The following is a 20,892-nucleotide window of genomic DNA, read 5'->3' as shown; positions in this document are numbered from 1 at the left end:
CCACTCAAAGCCATATTGAATATCCCTAATCAGTCCTTGCCTTTCCAAATACATGTACATCCTGTCCCTCCAATTTGTGTATTTTATTTATTTCAATGTGTTTTAGAGAACGCCACAAGGAGAAACATCACCAAACTAGAAAATGGATCCATTTTCTGCATTTCTTCATTTTCTGCTTTCTAAATTAGAATTAAAAATTTGTTGAGTGTTTTACCACTCTCCAAGGTGCTGAAAGTTATGACTTAATAATTTTATTAAGTTCAAAATCATACAACATCAGGTTATAGTCCAACAGGTTTAAATGGAAGCATTAGCTTTCAGAGCGCTGCTCCTTCATCAGCTGGTTGTCATCAGGTGATGAAGGAGCAACGCTCCGAAAGCTAGTGCTTCCAGTTAAACCTGTTGGACTATAACCTGGTGTTGTGTGATTTTGAACTTTGTACACCCCAGTCCAACACCGGCATCTCCAAATCATAATTACATTTATATTTGAATAATTTTTAGATTATTTTCTCAAAAGAAAACATGCATCAGTAATCCTGGAAAGGTTGACCCCATCTTTCCTACATTTTTCATTCTCATTTCTAGGCACCTGGAACCCAAATAATTGCACGACAAGTGACACCTACGATCATCAAACCGGTTTCTCAGCCACAGACTACAGTACAAGTAACAACTGCATTGCAGCGACCTCCAACTGTACAGGTAATGTTACGAACCAAGTTGTGATACCTAAAAATATTGAGTTCACTTTTATTGCAAATCAATGAGAACAGTTTTCAAAGTTAGACTAGAAATGTCTGTTAGTAAAGTTAAAGCTTCAGGATATATGTACGAAAGTATATTGTGCAGTGTATTATTTCAATTTCACTTCAAGAGTTTGAATTTTGAGCGAAGGACAAGCTTGACACAATTAATAAAGAAATGCAATATTAAACTAATGCGTGGAGAAAAGTCATTTGCCGCACCATTTTTTGCTAAACAAATGTACAGAAGAGTGAATCAAAAGGAGTGGGTAGAGTTATAATGCAGATAAGCCACAATCTTGGTGAAAGGTACAATAGCTAAAATACTTCCTGTTCCTACCCCATAGGTTTTGTGGTTTGTTTTTGTTAAATGAGAAGGGTGATTTTTCTTTTGTTTGAAGTCTTCAGAATTCATTATGTCAGTAGTGTGTCACTGAGATTTTAACACATGAAAAATATGTTAATTATTTTTGGCACTTTACTATCACCAATTTGTTTCAATAATACTACTGGACATGGTTTTAAACTTTGCACATAAACTAAATGAACACTTCACTACAGTACTGAAGAAATACTGTATTGTCAGAAGTGGATAAGATTCTCTTTGCCCTTTCTGGAGTAAAGGATCAATCATACCATTTGGAGAAGAGCAGGAAACTTTATGGGAGCTTACTGTGCAAATTGAACGCCTCATATCCTTACAAAGTGACTATACTTTAAGGTGCTTTATTTGCAATATCTTAAAGCCATGAATGATGTTAGATAAAGGCAAATTATTTATTTATCTTCCAGTCTCAGATTGTAATAAGTGGGTCAACATCTGCAGCTTCAATAGGGACAGCAACAACAGTCCAACCAGGAACACCTCAGAGATCTGTACAAACATTAGCAGCTGCTGCTGGGGGTCCTTCATCACAGATACTGCAACCCACTGCCTCAGCGGTAAGAATCATTTGTTGATGCATGGTGTGAAACCTGTAAGATATGACATTGTAACAAAACTGCTATTGAGAGTTCAGAAATATTTGCAGCCTACACCTGTGAGAAATGAAATTTACATCGATTAAAAATATCTGATTAAGGAAAACTTCCTCGGCAATGAAATACAGTGGAGCAAAAATATCCATCACAGCAATTAACATCTTTATCATAAACATAACATATATTGCTAGAGTTAGACAATGTAATCGTTCCATTTATTTAACAAAATTTATTTTTATTTAATTCATTTGTGGGATGAGGCCAGCATTTATTGCCTATTCCTAATTTGCCAAAGGGCAGTTAAGAGTCAACCACATTGCTGTGGCTGTAGAGTCACATGTAGATCAGACCAGGTAAGGATGGCAGTCCTAAAGGACATGAGTGAACCAGATGTGTTTTTTCTAACAGTCGACAATGGTTTCATAGTCATCATCAGACTCTTAATTCCAGATTTTTATTGAATTCAAATTTCACCATCTGCCATTGTGAGATTCAAACCAAAGTTCCCAGAACATTACCTGATTATCTGGATTAATAGTTGAGTGATACTACTGCTAGGCCATTGCCTTTTACAAATTAAACGCAGACGATATTTTAAACTGTGGATTTTCTTAAAAACTGCATTTCCATAATTGAATGGATACAAAACAATTTTGATTAAATTTATGTAAATTGTTCTGTCTGGTTCAGTGTTTTTTTTAAGCTATTTCTTTTACTTTGTAGGAGCTTACTTGAAATCAAAAACTTGAATTAACCTATATTTTCTGCTCCTCATTCATATGCTCATATGTCCATTCGCAACACGCCAGAATAGAAGTATTGAGCCTCAATGATCTTTGGACTTTATTCAGCAAGCCCGCACCTGTTTCACATTACCACTGCACTACAAGAGGCCCAAAAGCTCGAGTTATAGTTGTTTTATTCAACCTATTCAGACAGGAACAGGTCTTCTGGGGCTTTTGTGACAGTGCGTCTCTGGGCCAGAAGGTTTGTGTCCCATCTTAGGAGGTGAGGTCCACAGGTATCAGAATGTGTTCAGACAGTGGTAGTGTTTCGACCTTTGAGTCAGAGGGCATGGATTCAAGTCCCATTGGCTCTAGAGGTGTGTCTCAATACTGAATAAGTTGATTACAAATACGTATAAGCAACCGCAACTCCTGTACCGCAAGAATGCTCAGTAAATGGTCATTAGCTTACCCTTTAGATATTTCCTAACCAATCTGCTCAGACATGTTTTTACACACTTGTGGAGCATAGGCAACTTGAACCTAGGCCTTCTGACCCAAAGATAGGGATGCTACGACTGCATCACAAGAGTCCTCAGTAGATTGTCATGGGCTTAATTTTTAGTTGTTTTTAAATCAACCTGTTTGAACCTGTTATGAGACACCTCCAGGGAAGGTGGGACTTCAACCTGAATCTTCTGGCCCTAAAAATGACTTAACTCTTAAATATTTTCTAAGTAGCCTGTTCCAAGGTGTTATTACACACCTTAGAAGCAATTGGGACTTGAAATTGGGCCTCCTGGCTCAGAGGCAAAGACATTACCATTACACCAGAAGAGAACCCAGCTTCACTATTTTAAAATCTTCAGATGCAGCTTGACTGAACTAATAGTTTTAATCAGAGTTGGGGACAATCACTTATTTTTAATCACTTTGCTCCATCATGTATGGCATTCATGTTGAGCAGCAAGAGGAACGTGAACCCATGCCTTCTGACCCAGAGATGGGGACACAACCACTGTACTACAAGATGTCCCCTCCTAGCTTAACTTGTTAACATTTTTAATCAGCCTGTACGGATGTGCACTGGAATACAGGTTAAACTCACCTTGCTGTAATGAGAGAGCAGCTTGTAGTTCTCTGGAACTCTAGCAAATTTCATTTTCATGCTAAAGAAATATCAAACGTATTAAAGAAAGTAGTTTTATGTTCCAACAATAAATTATGTTTAACAAAGATCTTTTTTTAACATTTTAAAATGAAAGTTTTTAAGACATTATATTAAATTTATCGACATTTTATCCATATTCAGGTCTGATGCGGATATGTCACTTTTGAATAGTTGATTTACTTTTGTACAATGCATTATTATAAGATTCTAATGGCTAAATTTTGAGCACATTCCACTCACTCCAAAGTGAATGTATCGTGAATAAACTAAAAACAATGCCAATAGTTTCCTGAGTTTGAGTGGTTCTGAAGTACACTTGCTGTACAAAGGTTTTATTTCGTACTAAATATGGTTTCTGTAGTAATCCATTGTTTTCCTTTCATGCAATAATCATGATATTTTGAAAGTTAGGATAGAAATGCATGTTGGCAAAAAGGCAATCTTAATCCCTTGACATTGTGATTATGTTCATTAAGTGTATAGAATATTGGTACTTGTTTCTGAAATTTCATCGCCGATGAAGTATTAAGTTTTTTTTTAACTTTACATTGATTAAAACAAAAACTCCCAACGTCATTTGTCTTTTAGGTGTCATTTAACAATTACCAAGTAACTCTGATTTGGAAGGAATGTTGTTTCTTATTGTCTGCAATTAAATATTTCTGGGTCTTTGTATTTACTAGATATTCTTAAATAATTTGTTACTTTAATAGTTAATGCTGGCCAAATTTGAACTGTAACTTCCATGTTCACACAGGGAGTTATGTTATGTATTTGTAAGATCCATTGCTTCCGTATTAGAGTTACATGCTTAAGACTACCCTTTCACGATTAATGTAGGTCAGTATGTCAGCCAAGTCCATTCAACACTAGAAACCCAAAACAGATTAATGGCTGATGGACTAAAGATATACAGCCATCTGCTGGTAGGCACTCAAACTGCACATAAAGAAAAAGTTCCAAATTTCTGTCAGCAGCAAGCTGGATGGTTAGAAATATATTCCACCTGGGGAAAAAGTAGTTGTAAATTCTAGAGTTAGTAACTAAGTGAGTATTGTCATCACAGCATATATGCAAGCCAAAAAATTACAATTGGTCTCTATTTATACCAAAATGAATAATTGTGTATAAATATGTACAATGCTGTTGCAGTCAGTAGCGAAGGCTTTATCCAATATTCTTAATCAGATAGCATTAGTAAGCCACCCAAATGTGTTTGATTCAGAAAGGTCTTACCCGGTGATGAATAATTTGTGACTGTGATTGATTTATTATTGTCACATGTACTGAGTGTTGTTCTGTGTGCTGTACAGGCAGATCATACCATATAGAGTTCTTCAGGGTAGCAGAACAGAGTGTAGAATACAGTCTTACAGGCATGGAGAAGTTGCACAGAGAGACAGTTCAGAATTAGTATTTGAGAGGTCCATTCAAAAGTCTGATAACAGTGGCGAAGGTGTTCCTGATTCTATGCGTACATGTATTCAAACTTTTATATCTTCTGCCCGATGGAAGAGGGTGAAAGAGAGTATAGCTGGGGTGGGAGGCATTTTTGATTGCCTCTGGAAAGCAACCAGCATAGTGGGAAGTACAGGTGGAGTCACTGCTTGGGAGATTGATTTATGTGATGAACTGGGCTTAGTTCATGACTGACTGTAGTTTCTCGCGGTCTTGAGAAGAGCAGTTGCCAAACCACACTGTGATGCATCAAGCATCAGTCATTTTTACAACACGTCGTTACATTGTATTTCCATTGCAATAATCAATTATTTTTGGTAGAAGCCAGTATTTGTTTTCCACACTTGGTGTCCACAGCGGGACATAAACCACATTGCTTTGAGTATTTCCACATAAGCTGGATTTCATCATTTTTTTATCTCTTTCTGCATAATCTAAAGAGAGAGGCAAGGGAATAAAAGCAAAGACACTAAATGTTCACAGTTTAAAAGAAATGGTTTTAACCTATAATTTTAAAAAGCGCAATTTTAATACTTAATTTACTGAAAGAATATGGTTTTATTGTGGTCAGTTGTTAATATATAGATAGTCATTAAAGGCAAGTAATCAAATCACCCCTATGAAAGGTAAAAGTCACCACAGTCTGACCCGACTGTAGGACTACTCACCCAAACAAGAGTGATGACTGGTGGTAGTTTAACCTCTGTCAGTACGCCTTGGGGAAGGGGAAAGGTTGAGAAGGAGAATTCTTCATGGTAACCTCAGCCACTGTAGGAATTGATATCTCAGTTCTGCAATTTCATTACTGTGCAAAAGGATGTTGGATATATTTTCTTTCCCATCCCCCTCCTTTTGTAATAGAAATTAGAACACTACAGCACAGTACAGGCCCTTCAGCCCTCTATGTTGTGCTGACTTTTTATCCTACTCTAAGATCAAACTGACCAACATACCCTTTATTTTAATATCATTCATGTGCCGATCCAAGAGCCGCTTAAATGTCCCTAATGTAGCTGACTCTACTACCACTGCTGCAGTGTATTCCACGCACCCATCACACTGAGTAAAGAACCAACCCTGACATCTCCCCTAAAGCTTTCACCAACGACCTTAAAAGTATGCCCCTCGTAACAACCATTTCTGCCTGGGAAAATGTCTATGGCTACCCACTGTGTCTATGCCTCTCATCATCTTGTACACCTCTATCAAGTCACCTCTCATCCTTCTTTGCTCCAGTGAGAAAACCCTGAACCTTTCTTCATAAGACATGCCCTCCAGTCCAGGCAGCATCCTGGTAAATCTCTTCTGCACTCCCTCTTAAAGCTTCCACATCCTTCCTATAATGAGGTGACCAGCACTGAGCATAATATTCAAAGTGTGGTCTAACCAGGGCTTTATAGAGCTGCAGCATAACTTCACAGCTCTTAATGTCAATGCCCCTACTAATGAAAGCCAACATACCAATGGAAAGATGTTGTGAAACTTGAAAGGGTTCAGAAAAGATTTACAAGGATGTTGCCAAGGTTTGGAGAATTTGAGCTATAAGGATAGGGTGGGGCTGTTTTCATTGGAATTTCAGAGACTGAGGAGTGACTTTATAGAAGTTTATAAAATCATGAGGGGCATGGATAGGATAAATAGACAAGGTTCTTTTCCCTGGGGTGGGGGAGTCCAGAACTAGAGGGCATAGCTTTAGGCTGAGGGGGCAAAGATATAAAAGGGATCTAAGGGGCAACTTTTTCACATAGAGGGTGGTATGTGTATGGAATGAGCTACCAGAGGAAGGGAGGTACATTTACAGCATTTAAAAGGCATCTGGATGGGTATATGAATAGGAAAGGTTTAGAGTGATATGGCCCAAGTGTCGCCAAATGGGACTGGATGAGATTAGGATAGCTGGTCATCATGGACAAACTGGACCAAAGGGTCTGTTTCAGTGCTGTACATTCTGTATGACTCTATGATATCATACGCCTTTTTTAACAACCTTATCAATTTGGGTGGCAACTTTTAGGGATCTATGGATGTGGACTGTAAGATCCCAGTGTTCCTCCACACTGCACACTGCAAAGAATCCTGCCTTTAAATCTATAATCTACATTCAAATTCAACCTTTTGAAAATGAATCACTTCTCACTTTTCCAGGTTGAACTCCATCTGCCACTTCTCAGCCCAGCTGTGCATCCTGTCAATGTCCCATTGCAAGCTACAACAGTCCTTGACACTATCCACAATTCCATCAATCTTTGTGTCATTGGTAAACGTATTAGCCCACTCCTCCACTTCCTTATCCAAATCATTTATAAAAATCACAAAGAGTAGAGGCCCCAAAACAGATCCCTGCAGAACACCACTGGTCACCAAGCTCCAGGCTGAATGCTTTTCATCTACAACCACCCTCTGTCTTTTATGGACTAGCCAATTCTGTGTCCAGACAGCCAAGTTACCCTCCATCCCATGCCTCCTTACTTTCTGAATGAGCCTATCACAGAGAACCTTATCAAATGCCTTGCTAAAATCCATATACTCCACATCCAGTGCTCTCCCTTCATCAATATGTTTTGTCACGTCCTCAAATGTTCCTTTTTAAATAATTCTGACAAATAATAAAAGTGATGTGACCTGAAGGAGAGAAAATAATATTTCACTGACAATATTCTATGAAGTTATTTGGAAGAAAACTGTAATGGGCAATTAAAATATGGAAGGAGAAAGTGAGGGCTGCAGATGCTGGAGATCAGAGCTGAAAATATGTTGCTGGAAAAGGGCTTTTGCCCGAAACATCGATTCTCCTGTTCCTTGGATGCTGCCTGACCTGCGCTTTTCCAGCAACACATTTTCAGCAATTAAAATGTGGAAGTTTGGTTTACAATTTCAGGACTGTGCGAGTAAACAGATGGATAAGAAATGGGCACAAATTAGTCTCATCATTGATGGTTGTTGGTGGATAAAAATCATCCAGAATCCCACTTGGTGATTTCAGCATGTTCCTCCACCTCAACTTCTGCCTGTCTTCACATTTGTCTCAGCCCATCTTCTAAATGCTTTTGTCAGTGTTGAGTGTATTGTTTTACTGTTTTTCTGGTTTGTCAATCTCCATGCTCCAGAATTTCATCCAGAATTCTAAATTCCCATTCAAGCCTACAGGAGGTTTGGTTCACCCATGACCCTTATGATGTTGACATAAAAGTTGATCAACATCTTAAATGTAAAATCATCATTGTGTTCAAATCCCTCCATGCTCTTTCTCCATTTTATCACAATAGACTTCCTATTTTCACAAATCTTCAAAGACTCTACTCCCAACACTTGCTGCTTACCAAGCCACCACACCCTCCACCCCACCATTGGCAGCATGCTTTCAGTTGTCCAGGCTCGAAACTCTGGATTTTCCTGCTGAAATTTCTTTTTCTTTCCGTATTTTTAAGACCCTTCTTAAAATCTACTACTTTCACCAAATGTTTAGTCCTCATTAATGTCATCTTCATTGGCTTGCTGCTGACTCATGTTTGATTACAACTTTGCGTCATGCTTCGGGACACTTCCCTACGTTAAAGGTACAATATTAATCCAATGCCTAAAAGTTCGAACAACTGGAACTATACCAGCCTTCACAAAAAAAAAATATTTTTAACTGTTAGTAAGTTGGAAAACTTCTAGTTTTGAAGCAAATGCAAAGTGTATGGAATTGCTTTTTACAAGATCTGAAGTTTCCCTACTGTTCCACAAATGACTCTTCAACATGTAAAGTAAACTTTGTATGTAAAATGTTTTTAATTACATGGTGGTGTACTTTTCCCTTCATTAAATCCTTATTATGCTCCACAGGAAACCATGGAAAATGTGAAGAAGTGTAAGAACTTTCTATCTACGCTGATCAAACTAGCTTCAAGTGGTAAACAGTCAACAGAAACAGCTGCCAATGTTAAAGAACTGGTGCAGAACTTGTTGGTGAGAAATATAGTATACACATTTCTGCATTAATTTTGTTGAAGTAAAAAGCTATCTCAACAAAATGCAAATTGTTTCTGAATTGGGAGTGAATGTGTAACATAAGCAAAACAAAGAAACAAAATCTTTACGTAGAGTTATTAGAGAGGATAGAATAGTATATCATGAGGGCGGTTGAGATAGAGAAGCATCTTTTCAGAGAATAGTAAATAAATGTATCTTAAATAGAATTCGATACAAAATATGGGGAAAAAAGCCTGATATTGAAATTCATTTTGAATCATACTAGCAACAAACAGCAACGCTCACAGTGGGCTAATTGGTTTTCTGTTATTTAAACCTTTGTGGTTTAATATTACAGAGGATACAGTTTCAAATTTTGCAGCAATGTATCATACAAGCCACAGATATAACAAAGACTTGATTAAATAGTCAGGTGATGGAGAATCACTGCTTGTACCTGAAATTTGGAATCTTCTGAATTTTCCTCAAAACAAAATATTGGTGCTGTGATTCTCAGCATCATACAGGAAAGTTATCCATTATGCGCACAAAACAGATTTCACAAGTAAAACATGCCTAAGAGCCTTTAAAAGCTCCATTATTCATACTTGCAATTAGTACATTTCACTTAACTAACATTCACCCTCCAGAAAAGTTTTAAGTTTCTCAATTAATCTCAACTTTAAAAGTCTTACACTGTATTACGCCATACTCTTTAAGTGTATTTGGTTGGATATTCTCAAAAGACATCCCAATTCCAGCAGCCAGAGTTCTTGCACACAGCAAAAGGCTCCAGGTCCTGACCGTGGCACAAGACTGTTCCATATCCCGGCCTTGCCACAAGGTGACCTTTGATTCTGGCTTCAGCTCCCAATCCAGGCCTCTGAATGAGGCAACTGCTGACCCCTGCCTCTGATCAAGGCAGCCCGTAACCCCATCCTTGTCTAAAGGCAAGTTGAACGATTCCCTCATTGCCTTTACTTACTTTTGTAACTGCCTGTGCTCCTCCATTCACATGTTGTTTCACTACTGACTTTCAACAGCAAATATGGAAGAGAGTGGCCTGTGATTGGAGGAGCAGCTGCTAACCATTTTCTTCTATTTTCCTTTCAGGAGTGACCTTTCCCTGGTTGCCCCTGTGAGTGGATTTCCCCTGAGCAGATTGGGGACTTTTGAGGGCAGATTTATCTAGTTTCCCCCAACGTATGAGAGTTGGTCCATGCAAGCTACAAACTGTTGGACAATGCGGGAAGTTTTCGCCACTTTGACCTACTCAATTCCCACCCTTGTCTCACTCAAAAGTTCTTCTCTTCCTCTTCTCACAGGATGGAAAAATTGAAGCAGAAGATTTCACTAGCCGGTTATACAGGGAGCTCAACTCCTCGCCTCAACCTTATCTCGTGCCTTTCCTGAAGGTACTTAATTGATTATCTTGGTGTGGTTTACAGTGTTTTTCATATTTGGTGACTATAATTATGACTATTCATTTTGTCCTGGTCAATGATCCCTGTATAGGAATTAAATTGGTTGGAAAAGGCAAGGATTATGTTGGAAATGTGTTTATTTTTGTGAAAGTATTCTCCGGTTTAGCTTGCATTTTACAGAAATATTTTTCAATACCAGATTCTTATTGTTAAGATTGTAATGGTTATTCAGAATCCAATCTTTCATTACCCAAACTTTTGGGCAACAAGGATGACCATTTTATTAGAAGTAATGGTGTTTTTCTCTATTTGATTAAGACATTTCTCAACAATTTGGGTTAAAATAATTATCCTAACTTCATTGAAACAGTTGTCAAATTTTGTCCAAAAGGGTAACTTGATCAATCTGATGGTTATAAAGAGAGCCATCTTAAATATACCATACAGATGACAAAATTTATTTATTCTTAAAGTTTCTTTCTTTCCTCCATCCCCAACAAATGATGCATAATGATACTAATCCATCAGAAATATGGTCAATTCTGCTGCTAGAGTACAAGGAATCAATAAATACAAGGAATTGTGGGCGGCACGGTGGCACAGTGGTTAGCACTGCTGCCTCACAGCGCCAGAGACCCGGGTTCAATTCCCGACTCAGGCGACTGACTGTGTGGAGTTTGCACATTCTCCCCGTGTCTGCGTGGGTTTCCTCCGGGTGCTCCGGTTTCCTCCCACAGTCCAAAGATGTGCAGGTCAGGTGAATTGGCCATGCTAAATTGCCTGTAGTGTTAGGTAAAGGGGTAAATGTACGGGAATGGGTGGGTTACGCTTCGGCGGGTCGGTGTGGACTTGTTGGGCCGAAGGGCCTGTTTCCACACTGTAAGTAATCTAAAATCTAAAAAAAAAAATAGTTTGGTTGATTTCAATAAAAAAATAAGAATTGATGGTATTTTAAAAGAGATGATTCAATTAGAAGTTCAGTTACACAGAAGTAATTTATAAATTCAAAATAAGATTGGTACAAATGTTTAACTATTCTGTGTTTTTCCAGCGGAGTTTGCCAGCCTTGCGCCAACTCACCCAAGACTCGCAAGCTTTTATTCAGCAAAGTCAACAGCAATCCTCAACTCAGACTACAACAGCATTGACAGCAGTGGTGCTGGGAAATACTGTTCAACAACGACCTGTAGTAAGAACAACTACTGCTACAGCTACAGTAACTAGCACTCTCCAACATCCTGTGCTAAGTTTAACACAACCTGGACAGTCAGTGCAAACTGGCAAGGTAAGACTAATCCATACAGCTGCCATTTAAGGACAAAGTGTAACCTACATGCATTTAGCAGATTTCAGACATTCTCATAACCCCATATTTTGTTCAGAACTGCCCATTCGAGATAACCTCACATAGATTATCTGAATAAACTCTTTCAGCTTGAAAGGTGAGTTGTTGAACAACTATTTTAATAATTTGTTTTTAGCATGTAAGGTTGCTGCCAAGACAGCATTTATTAACCATCTCTAAATGCCCTTGAGCAGATGGTGGTATACTGACTCATGAATTGCTGCAGCCCACAATCTGGAGGTACACCCAAAGTGCTGCTAGGGAGGGAGCTTCAGGTCTTTTACCCAGCAATGGTGAAGGAAAGGTAATATAGTTCAAAGTCAGGATGGTGGATGCCTTGCAAAGGATCTTGCAGGTAGTAGTGTTCTAATGCAGCTGCTGTCCTTGTCCTTCGAGATAACGGAGGTCACAAGTTTGTATGGTGTTGTCTGTGGGATCTTGATGAATTGCTGCATTGTCTCTTGTAGAGGCAACTGTATGCAAGTGGTGATGAAATGAATGTTTAAAGTGGTGGATAGGATGCCAGTTAATTGGGCTGGCCTATCTTGGATTATTCTAAGATTTGCTGCACCCATCCAGGCACTTGGGAAGTATTAAGTTGCACATCTGACATGTGCCTTGTCGGTGGTGGACAGGTTTTGGGAAGTCAGGAATTGAGTTATTTGTCATAGGATTCTCAGACTCTGGCTTGCTCTCTTATTTCAGTAATTATAAGACTGGTATGTTTATGTTTCTGGTCAATATGTAGCAAACTATAAGCAGCACTAATCTTAGGCTGTCATTTGGGTCACATAATTTTTTTATTTTAGACTATAATATGGGAATAAGAAATAATTGACCAGTACCAGTCATGTAAAGTTATAGATACTCTTGCAATTTACTTTTTAGTTTGAAACCCGATAAAATGCAGTTTAGGCTAGACGAAGTGGTAGTTATACTTAAAGTTAAAATACTATGAATATCCAAGGAGCAGGAGAGCATAAGCTGTTCATCAGGAAGAGCTCATGCTTGAAACTTTGACTCTTCTCCTCCTCGAATGCTGCCTGACCAGCTGTGTTTTTCCAGCACCACACATTTTGACTCTGACTCTGAGCTCAAACATCTGCAGTCTTCACTTTCTCCAGGTACATGAATAGGAGGGATATGGGCCAAATGCAGGCAAATGGGACTAGTTTAGTTTGGGAAACCTGGTTGGCATGGATGAGTTGGACCGAAGGATCTGTTTCTGGGTTGTATGACTCTCTTTTTGGAATTAAATAATTATCATTTTAATGTAAAAATGTCTGTAGGAAAGTTTCAAATTGCTGAATACTAAATCATTAAAGTTATTGAAAGTGTTTAGTTACCTTAATTACAACCACTAGGTTTAGTATTCTTTTAATAATGAGCATTGTGACTATTTAAAGCATTACTAACCACTATGGGGATATGATTGGCAATCACTATTTTAATTATTTCACATTATTATATGCCCGTTACATTGCAGAATATTACAATTTTTTCATTCATTCATGAGATGTGAATATCACTGGCAAAGCCAAAATTTATTGTCCAAACTTTATTGCCCTTGAGAATGTGGCAATGAGCTGCCTTCTTGAATGTAACTGATTAGTTTGTTTGACAGTTTCAAAGGGCAGTTAAGAGTCAACCATATTGTTGCAGATCTGGAGTCCCACATTTCCCAGATCTGGAAAGGATTCCTTTCCCTAAAGGATCCAAATGGCTTTTTAAGGTAGGAGGTGTGTCCAAAAGTTAATTTACTGCATTTCATGCTTGCAGCGTTTATGAGCAAACTTAAAATGGAGCTTAAAAATGTGTTGCTGGAAAAGCGCAGCAGGTCAGGCAGCATCAAAGGAACAGGAGAATCGACATTTCGGGCATAAGCCCTTCTTCAGGAATTCCTGATGCCCGAAATGTCGATTCTCCTGCTCCTTTGATACTGCCTGACCTGCTGCGTTTTTCCAGCAACACATTTTTAAGCTCTGATCTCCAGCATTTGCAGTCCTCACTTTCTCCAAACTTAAAATGGAGCCAGGATATATCCAGAAAGAGTCACCTCAGATGGCCGAAATAGTAGTGGTATATGTCATTTGGGTTTACATGTTTTTTACTTTAAAACTATGTTTTTAAAAAATAACATTTGAAACCAAAACTATCCCCTTGCTGTGGGAGCACAGAACACAGTTGGTGTGGTAAAACACAGGATTTGCTCGGGAAGAAGCCAAATACACTCTGAACATTATTCAAGTATTTGTTTCATGCAGACTGCATGTATAATTATTTGCTTTATACTCATTTTTGTAAACCTGGTTTTCTTGATTTTGGTACTGCATCTACTTAAATGAATTGTTATTTAGGATAGTTGCTGAAGAACGATGATCATTATCAACTGAGATTTAAAAAAATTATTTCGACATCTGTTTAATCTAATGCATGTAATTGCTTTCAGGTTGTTCAACAGCAGCAGGGAACAATCGTCAGGCCGCAGGTAACACTGACTCAAACACCTATGGTGACACTTCGGCAACCTCAGAACCGTATCATGCTGACTGGTTCTTCACAGGTGCAATTGAAGCAACTTCAAACAGGTAAATATGAATACTCTTCAACCCTCCTTAAAACAAAATATATAAACGTTAAGGCTGCAGGTCAATTTAGATATGCTCACATAGATACCAGTCTATGTTCAGTATATTTCTTTGGCCCATGCCTACTACAGCCATAACGGGTGGTGCTGAGGCCACACCTGGAGTACTGTTAATGGTTTTTGTCTGTCATTTAAAACTTGGCATACTGGCATTAGAAGCATTTCAAAAAGATTAATTGGCTTATTCACAAGATGAAGAGTTTGACTTATCAAGAAAGGCCTACTCGTTAAAGTTTAGAAAACTGAGGGGTGGAAGAGTGTGGTGCTGGAAAAGCACAGCATGTTAGGCAGCATCTGAGGAGCAGGAGAGTCGACATTTCGGGCATAAGCCCTTCATAAGTGGGGCAGCAAGGTGGCTCAGTAGTTAGCACTGCTGCCTCACAGCACCAGGATCCCAGGTACGATTCCAGCCTCGGGTGACTGGCTGTGTGGAGTTTGCACATTCTCCCTGTGTCTGCATGGGTTTCCTCCGGGTGCTCCGGTTTTCTCCCACAGTCCAAAGAAGTGCAGGCCAGGTGAATTGGTCATGCTAAATTGCCCTTAGTGTTAGGTGCATTCGTCAGAGGGAATTGGGATTGGGTGGGTTACTCTTCGGAGGGTCGGTGTGGACTGGTTAGGCCGAAGGGCCTGTTTCCACACTGTAGGGAATCTAATCTAATCTAATAAGGGTTTATGTCAACTCTCCTGCTCCTTGGATGCTGCCTGACCAGTTGTACTTTTCCAGCACCACGCACTTCGACTCTGTTCCCCAGCATCTGCAGTCCTCACTTTTTCCAAGAATGAGGGGCAATCTTATTGAAACAAACAAGATTTTATGGGAGCTTTAGATGTTGAGAAGATGTTTCTATCAGTAATTACAAAATAAGGTAGCACTCATTTAAAACTGAGATGCAAACGAATTTCTTCTCCCATAGAGTGGTCAATGTCTAGAATACTCTAGGATTTGTGGAGGCTGGATGACTGAAAATATTTAGAGATGTAAATACATTTTTGAAATATCAGGGAGTTGAGGCGATGAAGAACTAGTACAAAAGAGGAATTGAGGCCTGGGCAGGCCAGGCATGATATTATTGAATGGTGGGACAGGCTTGAGACACTGAATGGCCTACTCACTTAGGTACTTAATTATCAACTCCATCTTTTTAAGTATTTTTACTTACCTTCTTTAAGGAAGCCCTTTTAAATTGTTAATATTAAATAGTAAAAACACCAACCTAAGAAAAACATTGAAGTTGCCAGAAAAATATAACCTGTTGTTAAATCAACTTGTGTACCTTTGCAAACAGGGAATGAGACAAAATATAAATATTGAGTAGAAAAGATGGAGAGAATTGGACTAGAGAATATACATTTAATTCAGTCCAATTTTAAAGTTGTAGACTTTGCCCTTAATGTAATAGTTTATCAAAGTTAGGTTGGGAAACAAAAGAAATACAGTAGGTGGCAACATAGGACAGAGAGAGGAAGTGACATACAGATAGTACAAAACTAGTGTGGTGCAACAGGATTGTTGAGTGTGTAATTACATTAAATTCCATTTAAAAGATGCAGATGTAGCGATGTACAATGAAAATGTTGATGTGGAGAAACATATACAGACATTAGTTTTTATCATATGTATAGAGGAGGCTAATTATCTGAATTTGTAATCAAACTTTAATCAGCTTTAGAAGTAAAACTGCACTTGTGAATCACCATCCTGCAAGTTGCAATTCAATTGTCATTAGGAAATGAAGGAATGGTTGAACATGTATGACAGAATTGAAACATCTCTAAGGAGATAGGATATAGGAGAAAGTGAAGGTCTTGCATTTGCTTGAACGTGCTTCATCTTTCAGTAAAATCATATCTTTTCTTCTACCTCGTTTCCAACTCGCCCTGATTCTCTTCATGTTCGAAAACCTATTGATGTTAGTCATCTTAAATGTCCTCAATGACTGTGTGCGCCTGCAGCTGTCTGGGCTGGAATTTCCAAAGGTTCACAACCCTGACTTAATGCATGATTGCTTTTTATGTGCAGTTACTGGCTTATTTGCATACTTTAAGCATAGTAACGAGAACAGTGAATTGAACAGTGCATCAAACTCAAATTTATACATCTCGCTTACCTCCCCGAACATTACCTATTTTTATGGAACTTGGGTCTTGTTACATTTATCTGCAGTAGTCTTGGTTTTAATTATTCAAAATACATTTTGATATAAAAATTATGCTGCTTTCAAAAGCTTACCTTTAGGAAGTCAAATCAGCTGTACTTATCAGACAAATGAATTGAAATAAATCAAAGGTTGTGAAATAGTTCACTTTAAGTTAAGCACCACCTATGACAAGAATTATTTCATCAAAACACTGGCCCTGAACGTTCAGACTAAAATATTAGAATGCTCCTGAAACTTCAACTAAAGCTTGTAGTTAACAGTGCAAATTATTTTTGGGTTGAGCATGGAGTGATGTAGAGTGAAATTTAGTGTGAATATGTTAAATGTTCCGACAATAACAATGCTAGTTGTAATATACCCAAATTATTGCATAGCATCAACACTTAAAAACACTTAGTTAAAAACAACAAGCTGAAAGGCAGATTATATGTAAACAATTGAATACAGAAATCATGACAAATGTTTTTTCAGAGGCTGATCAAAGTAGACATTTTTCTGTAGCCTTTTCCTGTTTACAGTAACAGTTTTGGTAATGTGGCAGTTTCTTAGCATGACCAGTCATCTATTCTAATCACAATCCACACAAAGTGTCTTATCCCTTTCTTTCTGTGCAGTTTTATTGTAGAGAGGGTGGGGGTTTCCTCTTTCTGTGGTGCACATATTGTTTATGGAGTTCCAAGAACAAGAATCCATCTTGCTCCTTCATTTCTTCCTTTTGCATTTCTTTCCCTTGGTAACACAATTAAAGAAAAAGATCAGCTTCTACTTGATACATAGCTCTCAAAACCACATCTGGTCTCCTCTCCCAGTGCCTCAGTGATGTCAAATTGATCAAGCGATGTTCACTTTTGGGTAGATCGTGCTTTTTTCCGTGTAAACGTTGTGAAGACAGAAACCTCCACTGTGTTAAAGCAAACGTTTGACAATCTATTGTCCATCACAAAAATACCTGCTTCCATCTTTGTAATACTGCCTCCCTATCATTCTTATATTGTTTGCTGCGAAAGTTCGCAATTTGGTCTTTGCTATTTTCTCAGTCAGTTATTTAAATAACACTACCTGGCCTTCTATACTCTACCTCTGTAAATTTCACCTCTCAAAAATTCGTCTGCCCACATCTATCTTACACTAAAGTCTGCCAAGTATGTTAACCGTGTCATAACATCATCACCCTCCATAAGGTCATAAATCACAAGCAAACCCTGTAAGGTACATAGAACTGCACAAGGGTAAAACTGATGAAGGGAATATTTTATAAGGACTTGCATAGATTTTACCAACATGTTTTTATTTCCAAATGTCTTTAGAGATTATTTTGTGACTAGAAGAAATGTGGTGTTTGCACATTAAGGAACTTCTGTTATTAATACCAGATAATACTTAGGAGATGTAATTCATTTGAGTTGCTATTGTATAAGGATGTAAGGGTCTGAGAGGTGCCACAAACCCCATCCACCATGATGACGTACAGACTTCTGAGAGAACAGTGTAGATCCCAAAGGAATAAGACCAGTATCTAAGTGCTCCTCATAGTTTCTGTAATCATGTCTATCACATTAATGTAGCTTGTCCATAGTTGCTACCACAGAATAAATCATTTTGTTTAAGACTAGCATTTCACATTGGACTACCAAGTGGTTTTCCTCTACCATATTAGATCAAGGGGGCCCAGAAGATCCCTATTCTGAAAAAGGATGGTGTTAACAAACCTACCTCGTGTTGAGCACTGATGCAGACAACCTCGAACAAGGTGATCTGCCATGAGGAATGCTCCTACAAACCTGGTACAAAAGCAATCTTGCGGTTGTTATCCTCAAATTGACTGTTTATATGTAGATTACTTGCAGTGTGGAAACAGGCCCTTCGGCCCAACAAGTCCACACCAACCTGTCGAAGCGCAAACCACCCAGACCCATTCCCCTACATTTACCCCTTCACCTAACACTACGGGCAATTTAGCATGGCCAATTCACCTAACCTGCACATTTTTGGACTCTGGGAGGAAACCGGAGCACCCGGAGGAAACCCACGCAGACACTGGGAGAATGTGCAAACTCCACACAGTCGCCTGAGGCGGGAATTGAACCCGGGTCTCTGGCGCTGTGAGGCAGCAGTGCTAACCACTGTGCCACCATGCCGCCCATGTAGTTTATGTAAAGTGATGCAAGTGGGCATTTGTATCTGCAAGTTAAAAAAAAAACAGGCTTAAAAACTTCAGTGACAAGTAAAATACTGTGATTAATTGAATTGGAGAAACTGACTTGACACCGTGTTTAACATAACTTTCTCCATAATTTTACAGTTCCTGTTATGAAACAGACAGTGGTGCCAGGAACTAAAGCTGGTTTGACTTACTCTGTCCAGACTTCTGTCGTTCAAAAAAATAAACTAAAAGAAGCTGCTGCTGCTGCTGCTGCTGCAAGTGGCTCTTTCAGGTGAGATATTTAATCAATATCTCTGGAAGAAACAAATGATGTTTAATATGGAAAAGATTACTGTTGAAAACAGTACTTACCTGGTAAATATTTACATCTCATTAAAAACTATATGACAACATTCCTTTTAAAAACAATATCCCATCACCAACTGCCGTTCTTTAAAAGTCAACTTTATTTTCATACTTGGCCCTTTATCAGGTTACTTAAGTTGGACTTAATTAGAACAATATTCTATATCTAGAGGGTTAACATGTGTGATGCTTTTTAGTGGATTAGCACATTATAATCAATGATTTTGAATTTGCTGTCGAGGGAACAACACCCAGCTTTTAGATTAGAGTGGTGCTGGAAAAGCACAGCAGGTCAGGCAGCATCCGAGGAGCAGGAAAATCGACATTTCAGGCAAAAGCCCTTCATCAGGAAGCCCTTTCCTAATGAAGAGCTTTTGCCCGAAACGTTGATTTTCCTGATCCTCGGATGCTGCCTGACCTGCTATCTTAATCTAAACTCTGGTTTCCAGCATATGCAGTCCTCACTTCTGCTCGGAACAACACCCGATGTCATACGCCAAGCAAGTGGCAGAAGTGATCTGTTTCCTGTTAGGAAGAAAAAGTACTGGCCTTTTTTAAAAAATCTGTAATATGAAAATAATACTGCACGGCCACATGTTTTCCTGATCCTGGTTGCATTGAGAGCTGTGTTGGTCCTTCTGCTTGGCCCATTACAGTCTTTGTGATCATGGTACTCTGCAGTGTTCTAAGAAAGGAAACTACCTGGCATGCTGGTAAGATGATCCATACAGATGCTTGCCTGCATTGTTAAACAGGTACTATCTAAATAGGGAACTCTTCTATCTTCCTTAACTAGATAAATGTACTTCATCAAATCTGTGACTCGGTTGAATATTCCATGCAAATTTACAAATTGCTAACATTGTAGATTAGCTCTTGTAATGACATTAATGTGTAGGTGTGAAATTTTCTAGGGATGATGATGATATTAATGATGTGGCATCTATGGCTGGAGTTAACCTTTCAGAAGAAAGTGCACGCATTTTGGCAACAAATTCAGAACTGGTGGGGACTCTGACAAGATCGTGTAAAGATGAGGCATTCCTGTTTGCTGCACCGTTGCACAGAAGAATGTTAGAAATAGGTAAAGAGATATTAACTGATTTTCATACTATGGCTACCTACTTATGCAAACTTTGTTGAAAAAAAAAGTGCAATAAGGAATCTTTTTAAAAACATGACCTCTTTCAAAAATTTTTAAAACTCCATTCATGAAATGTGGGTCTTACTGGCATGGTCAGTATTTATTACACATCCATAACTCCTCTTGAGAGAATGGTGGTAAGTCACCTTGAATTGCTGCAATCCAGATGCTGTAGGTACAACTACAGTGCTAAGAAGGAAGATGTTCTATCCAAGGTGCTTTGAAGGTACTGCATACAGTACCAGGAAGTAGTGAGTTCCATGGTTTTGACCTAACCATGCTGAAGGACTGGCGATACATTTCCAAGTTACAAGGTCTGTGATGTGAACGAGTACTTGGAGGTGATGGTGTTCCCACGTATTTACTGGTCTTGTATTTAGGTGGCAGAAGTCACAGATTTGGGACAAGCTATTGAAGAAATGTTTAGAAATATCTCTAAGGAAGGTTTCTGAAATAATATTTTTATAAAAAGAAACTAAATATACTAAAATCTGTACATGGAACTACAAGTTTCAAAACTTATTCTGCCAAGTGCTATCCAGTAAGATTGCTAATTAACAACAGTTATGGTCAAGATTGTTTTAGCCATGTACAGTAATTATATTCGATATACTCACAACACAGCTGAG

The 20,892-nt window shown here is 38.5% G+C and overlaps 1 protein-coding gene across 2 annotated transcripts in view; it reads left to right on the top strand.

Moving 5' to 3' along the window:
* Nucleotides 1-20,892, top strand: part of taf4a (TAF4A RNA polymerase II, TATA box binding protein (TBP)-associated factor) — a 106,367-nt gene that overhangs the window by 64,593 nt on the left and 20,882 nt on the right. For both annotated transcript variants that reach the window (XM_043710653.2, XM_043710655.2), the window contains exons 3-10: nt 589-705; nt 1,539-1,688; nt 8,910-9,032; nt 10,361-10,450; nt 11,511-11,744; nt 14,254-14,392; nt 18,913-19,045; nt 20,034-20,203. In XM_043710653.2, the coding sequence (XP_043566588.2) occupies nt 589-705; nt 1,539-1,688; nt 8,910-9,032; nt 10,361-10,450; nt 11,511-11,744; nt 14,254-14,392; nt 18,913-19,045; nt 20,034-20,203 (1,156 nt within the window). The remainder of the gene's footprint in view (nt 1-588; nt 706-1,538; nt 1,689-8,909; nt 9,033-10,360; nt 10,451-11,510; nt 11,745-14,253; nt 14,393-18,912; nt 19,046-20,033; nt 20,204-20,892) is intronic.

This window comes from Chiloscyllium plagiosum, unplaced genomic scaffold (assembly GCF_037043375.1).
Source record: "Chiloscyllium plagiosum isolate Xiang-an unplaced genomic scaffold, Cpla_swu_hap1 HiC_scaffold_15, whole genome shotgun sequence".
NCBI lineage: Eukaryota > Metazoa > Chordata > Chondrichthyes > Orectolobiformes > Hemiscylliidae > Chiloscyllium > Chiloscyllium plagiosum.
Note: the sequence above shows the minus strand (reverse complement) of the source record. Positions and strands in the feature narration are given on the sequence as shown.